Raw genomic sequence first — 6,721 nt, forward strand, 5'->3', positions numbered from 1 at the left:
AATGGAGCCCAGGGGCCTATTCTTCTGTATCTATGTGCAGTCATATAAATTCATGGAGGAGAAGGGGTCAAAAGCTCGTTGCCACAGTGGCGATGTTCTGCCTCCCTAGTCGGAAGCAGTTGCTGGGAACCACAGGAGGGGAGAGTGGTCTTGTGCTCGGGTCCCGCTTGTGGGTTTCCCACAGGCATCTGGTTGGCCACTGTGAGAACAGGATGCTGAACTAGATGGCCCATTGGTCTGGTCCAGCAGACTCTTCTTATGTTCTTAAATTCTTAATCTCCTTTCCCCCCCCTTCTACTAACTAGCCAATTTGCTTTTTTCACACTCCCCATATCTAGGGGCTTATCCACATTACAAATATTTATTATTTAAAGCCATCTCAATTTCTATGGTCCCCCCACCTTCCTGCCCACCAAATATTGTAGCCTGATGAAGGAACTGAAAATTTGCTGCTAGACACTTGCAGAAAATCCTCTTTCACCAAAGTGTAGGGAATAATCCGTTTCGATCTTCAGCGCAGATCCTTCCATCCACACCCTCCTGCTAAACAGGTTTGCAGAAATACATAGGGAATTTTTTAGTGTGCATATGTAGTCAGTAGCGCTTGTATGTGTCATGCCACCAGACCACAGCCCGTGATACAGGATGTTTTCTTTAGCTAGACATGTGTTTTTTCTGTATGCCTGCTAAGCTTAGTTCAGCTGAATGCCATCAGATCTCTTACATAATTGTTGCCTAGAAAGAGTGCACAGAGATTTGATTACTAAGAGTGTACTTTTTTTTTTATTATGTTCAGGTGATGGATCCCATGGATTTCACTGCTAATGAAGAAAATTCAACGAGAGCCAATGAACAACATGAAGGACAGTAACAGGGCACCTAAAATAATGTATTAAGATTTTCTACTCAAAATATTATAGAGACTGGTCTAATTTTTAAATTGGAATATTTCTTACAATTTATTATGAAAAGAATTGCCTTTTTTAGACTTGCACATATATTTTTGTGAAAAGCTTACTGTTGATGATGCTATCAGAATGCATTCAGCTCTTTATTTTTTAAAGTGCCAAACTCTTTTCAATAAATCCGTGCCTTGCTCACTTTGAAAGGTTGTTGCCTGTGAGATAGATAGTATTTTTACTTATTGCCCAACTTGCTGCTGTGTATAAGGCTTTCTGAGTGATACTTCATTAAAGTTGTTTTAGCTGCAGAGTGGCGGAAACGACAAATGTTTTGCACAGAATCTTTGGGTAGCAGTAAATGAAGAATTATGCTTTGGTTGGACCATAGGTAACTGTGCGATTGTAATAAGGCGTGGATTGCTACAAAGTTGCAATGCGGGATAAACAGAGATAGTTAAACAGATGAATTTATCATAGCCTTTTAACCCAGTTCTTGTTGAAGATGGGCAACTGTTCCATTGTCTTATCTTTTCATGCAGATTTATTTTCTTTACCTAGCTGTGTGAACAGCAAACCAGGTTAAAAATAATAAACCTAGAATAAATAAGAACCAAGAAAACAGATATTTTCTTTCATTTTAAACACAAATTAATGTTATGTAATTTCCATGCCAGGGATTCAGGAATCCTTTTAAAACTGCCATTAACTGTTGTTGTTGTTTTTTAGTAAGGACATGGATCACCAAAAAGTATTGTTCATCAACTGTTATTCTTAAAGGGTTATCCTGTCTTAGAGGAAGAATTTTTAATTGTGGTAGCTTGTGTAATTGATAGTCTCTGAAATGCAAATGTATTATTCATCCTTATGTAAGTTAAGGCCAGGCCTCACTTCTGCCATTTTTACTCTTTTCATTCACTAAGCACCTGACAATGAATGAAATTATCAATTTGGATTTGGGAAAAAATTCACATCTATGACAGCATCTTCAACATCTTTCACTTTAGAAACTCTAATGAAGAAAAAGCTCACAGTTTGAGCAGGAACACATTTTGAAACCAAAGATACTTGGAGGAATCTGCAACAGACTGTTACATCTGAACTTGGGACTAAGGCAATGGTAATGAGAAATCATGGACCTAATGGGAAACTTCTTTATAAACCAGAGGAGACTGGAAGCTTCTGGTTTTAAACTAACCACAGTTTCTTTTGACATCTGAACTTGAGGAACTATGGTTTGCTTAAACTACTGTTGGTGAGAACAAGCCAGGATCTGAAATCAGGGTTTTGATTCTGGCTTGTTTTCACTAAACATAATTTAAACAAGTCACAGTACTGATGTCTGAGGAAACTGGTTTGTTTAAAATTGGAAGCAAAAGCATGCAAGAGGAGGAGAAGGAGAGGGATGGTGTGCAAGGCCAAGATTTGATGTAGCTTTTTCTTGTAGCAGGAATCCATGGCTTCCTCTTACATTTGAAGGGCTTATTCTACAGAGCCGTTTAAATGCACTGTCTGCCCCTTTTGAAAATGATTCAGTACCTCGAAGCGCCCCCCCCCCGTGTTCTCCTCCATGCGGTAGTAATCACATGGAGGAAGAAAGCAGGACATTGCCAAGTAGCCCCTCTGTTGTAGCCCTGGTCTGCTATGTGTGGACAGTGGGGTTGCAGGATAAGGGCCCCACTTTCTTCCTCTACACAATTATGATCATGCGGAAGAGAGTGCCAGAATGGGGCTTGAGATGGCACCACATCAATACAATTCAGTCCGTTAACCAGAAAATGGATTATTCAGCCCCTTTCCTCATGAGAGAACTTCAACTATGTATTGAGAGGAAAAAGAAAGTGGTGTAGGGGTGTGATCTTCTTAACTGCAGGCACAATCTACCAGGACCACCTCCTACATATGTAATATTTCCACATCACCAAGGCATTTCCAGTAGAGAGAGATCCTTATTGATAGGGACTCTCTTTGTTATCTGGAGCTCACCAACAAAAGGACTGATTGATATAGGAGATGCATTGGAAATAACCATGGCCACAAAGTGGCTTTCAGATTGGTGATTTACCATTAAGGTTTACAAGCCTGAGAAACTTGAAGTGATAGCCAGCAGCTGTCTCATCCCATCCCCAAATATGAGCCGTCACCTTTTAAGTTATTCTTTAGTCCACATGAACTAATTCAAATACTGGCAGATTTAAGATTTTATGCTGATTGTAGTGAACAACAGAATTAGCCTGAAACATCCAGCTACATTGTGGCCACAGAAGCCATTTCCCCCTTAAATTGTCTTTGACTTGGTGGGTCGGGGGGCGGGGAGGGAATAAATTATAGATAAAATTAATTATTGTTTTTTTGGGGTGCTTTTTTTAGTCGTGTACACATGCAGTGAAGATGAATTTTCTTAACCTGCTTTTTAAGAAATTGGAAATATAAGAAACTTTTTACATTACTTTGATGCTTTGTAGATTTAAAACTAAGATTGATAATCTTATCTGTAGAGGAATGTCTAATTTTATCATAAATTTCTAAGACTTTCTTGGATTATATTCTGCAAGATGAGGAATTATCTGGCAGGATGCTTATCGACATATTTTTGCTTTCTTTGAGGAGTCTGCTCAAGTCATTAATATTCAAGGGGTTCTCATGTGCTGGAGTTGATTTCAGGGTGTTAAATTAACGGTATTTGCTTGGGCTGTTAACAGAAAAGTTTAAATTGGATAGTTTAGCTGAATAGCATGTTATTAATCTAGTTAAATAGGACTGGTGTTGGAAACTTTTACTAGAAATATTAAATGTTTAAAAATTCAGTTGGCCTTTTACACTTTAACAGCCTTAATAATAACAACAACATAATGCTAAAATCATAATGCCATTTATGGCAGTGATCATTTCTGATAACAACCTTCTTTCTCTCCATTACCTCTGAAACACTGTACATTCATGTTTTTAAGAATGTTATAATTTAGAACATTTGATATTTAATAAACTTTTCAACAATAATTGGAGTACTATCCTTGTGTTACCTGTCTGGTTTAAATATTAAAATGAGGCCTGGTTCATTTAAACAGTGCTACTGGAGATCTACCATACTCCCTATTTAATTGCTTTTAGGACTATTTGCTGATGATCATTTAAGACCTTCCTGTTCCAGACATCTTTTAAAATATTATTTATATTTTAATATGCTTCAGCTGGCTTTGCATTTTTAATGCTATCTTCTTTTTTAAAGTCTTGCCTTTTTGGAAAAAAAAAGGATTAACTTTGTACTCTTGTTTTTACTAATTTGTTTTCATTTTCTTGTGTGTCTTCTTCTGTTTTGCAAGCAGCTTTCGATACATTTTTAGAAAAGCAAGGTTAAAATTAATAAACCAAACAGAGGATATTGTATACCTATTCCTAGACTGTAGCGCTTCAGACTGCAGGTGGGGAATGTTATGGCTGGATGCTGCCTGTATGAAAAATAAATCCTTGCACAAACCCAGCCTGGAGTCTGTAGTGCTATAGTCCAGAAAGGAGAGTTATCCTCCTCATTTCCTGTTTGTGTGAACCAGGCCTAATATTCCTGCCACAGTCATCAAAAATATGCGGTATGCATAAGTCTGAAGCCTTATAGAAGGTACATACCAACGTACCATTCTGAAACTTGCACAGTTTACCAGCTCTATAAACCCATGTACTACATCTGTTCTGAGGCAAGATGCTTATAAAAAGTAGTTCTGCAGATTTGGACTGGAAAGATCCATTTGTGGTGGGTACCAGTTGACTTGTGCCTGTAACAACAATATTGCAACTTCCTTCTCCGGAACACTTTTGTCATCTTACTTTATAAAAGTTTGTGATTTTTTTTTCTTTGTAAGGCAGGGATAAATGCACATTATATTTTTCAAAGGCAGATGGCCTGCCTGACCCTGAAGGCGAAGGACAAGACTGATGGCTGATCCAGAGGATGGCCTCTTTTTTTCAAGGTGAGCCAGGCTCGCATTCAGGTGAAGAGCCAGATGTGGGTGCTCTTTATATCTTTCCTCGGATATGGAAATGTGAGAAGGAGTAGAGCAGAGATGAAGAGAGGCCAATCTTTGGTTATTCTTTGTGACTGAGCAGTGTATGAATATGGAGGTTTCCATCACTGACTTGAGTGAGATCCAGCTGCTTAGCACCACTCTCTCACAGGATCTCGGTGGGAGCTTTCAACAAGGGAAGATAAGCTTCCATCATGGGCTGAGATGTAGCTGCTCAGCCCCCAACTCCCTTGCCTCAGAAGACCTGCTGCCTGGCATCTGTCAGCAAAAGACCACTTTCTTTGTGGGCTGAGCAATGTCCAGAAGCTCAGCCCCACTCCTTTGCCTCAGAGGACCTTAGCTGGGAGTTGCAGTCAGGACCGGGGCAGGAAATGCTGCCTGGATAATCCTGGTTCTGTAAGAACACCATGCAATTTCTGTCCCTGTACTAGATTTGAGCGTGAATTGGACTGGGACCCCCTGCCTGACTCTAACTCCCGAGAGAGGCTGCAGTCAATCCTGCAGCCTCTTGCATCAGCTCCTGGCTGGGTCAGGGGGCATAAAAGCCTGGCTGCCCTTTGGGTCCTTGGGAACAGCTGCAGCACTGGGGGACTGGAGAAGACCTGCCCTGGGAGTGAGTACCTGAGCATCTGGGTGCTTGCTTGCTCGCTCCTCTGGGTTGCTGTATCTCTTGGTAAGTGCTGCAAGGACTGGGACCCCCTTGCCTGACCCTGACTCCAGAGAGAGGCTGCAGTCAGTCTTGCAGCCTCTTGCATCAGCTCCTGGCTGGGTCAGCGGGCATAAAAGCCTGGCTGCCCTTGGGCAGCAGGGTCACCACCGAAAAGGGTTGCCCTTTGGGGAGCCCCTTAGGGAGTTGCAAAGGTGCTACCCCCTTCTATTTTTTAAAAACCAATCTGGAGGAGATGAGTAGTGGGGAGGGTGTATGGTGCATGTGTAGTACCTGAGCAGGGTGTGAGACTGCAGTGAACTGAACGATAGGAGAAAGTCGCCAGATGCCTTCAAAGTGAGAGTCTGTAACTGGCAGAAGACTGGCCCTCCCTTGGTGTGAGACGGGGGAAGTAGATGTGCCCTGTGTGAAAAATATTGAGTGGGTCTGACTGTTCCCAGTTCTCGATAAGAGGCCCTCTGGGATAATTGGTTCAAGTAGGGTTTGTGGGTGGGCTCTTGTTGGATTCATATCAGGTATTTAGGAGGAGCCTTAGTAAGGAGGAACATGGGTGATGCCACCCCAATTTCAGTGATCATAGAAGTGGTGAACTACCATAGGGGACAAGGGCAAGGCTATCTACACCTTGTTTCTTGCTCCCACTCCTCTCATGGATGGGTTCCTCATTGCTCATCTGCTGTGCCCACTGGCCTGTGTGTGCTGTTGTTTAATGCCAGATCGGTACACAATAAGACCGCTCATCCATGATTTGATCGTGGATGAAGGTGCCGATTCGGTGTGCATTACCGAGACCTGGGTGGGTGAGCTGGGAGGAGTTGATCTGACCCACCTTTGCCCACCTGGATACTCGGTGCAACACCAGCACAGGCTGCAGGGATGGGGGGGGCAGAGTTGCTGTGGTCTACAGAACTTCCATCTCTGTTACCAGGAAACCACTCTGTCTTGGAGTTGGCTGTGAGGGCCTGCACCTGGTGTTGGGCCAGGGAGACATTAAACTAGGGTTTATTATTTATTTATTATTTGATTTATATCCGACCCTTCCTCCCAGCAAGAGCCCAGGGCGGCAAACAGAAGCACTAAAAACACTTTAAAACATCATAAAAACAGACCTTAAAATTCATTTTAAATTTAAATTT

General features: G+C 41.7%; 1 protein-coding gene across 6 annotated transcripts in view; it reads left to right on the plus strand.

The window, feature by feature from the left end:
• The window catches only part of SPPL2A (signal peptide peptidase like 2A), a 42,127-nt gene extending 39,309 nt beyond the window's left edge, over window positions 1-2,818 (plus strand). For 4 of the 6 annotated variants that reach the window (XM_061594977.1, XM_061594974.1, XM_061594979.1 and 1 more), the window contains one exon: window positions 797-2,818. In XM_061594977.1, coding sequence (XP_061450961.1) covers window positions 797-871 — 75 coding nt within the window. In that variant the 3' untranslated portion in view covers window positions 872-2,818. The remainder of the gene's footprint in view (window positions 1-796) is intronic. The other 2 variants (XM_061594975.1, XM_061594976.1) reach the window with 2 other exon arrangements.
• The last annotated feature ends 3,903 nt before the right edge of the window (window positions 2,819-6,721 follow it).

This window comes from Rhineura floridana, chromosome 14 (assembly GCF_030035675.1).
Source record: "Rhineura floridana isolate rRhiFlo1 chromosome 14, rRhiFlo1.hap2, whole genome shotgun sequence".
In the NCBI taxonomy this organism is placed as follows: Eukaryota; Metazoa; Chordata; class Lepidosauria; order Squamata; family Rhineuridae; genus Rhineura; species Rhineura floridana.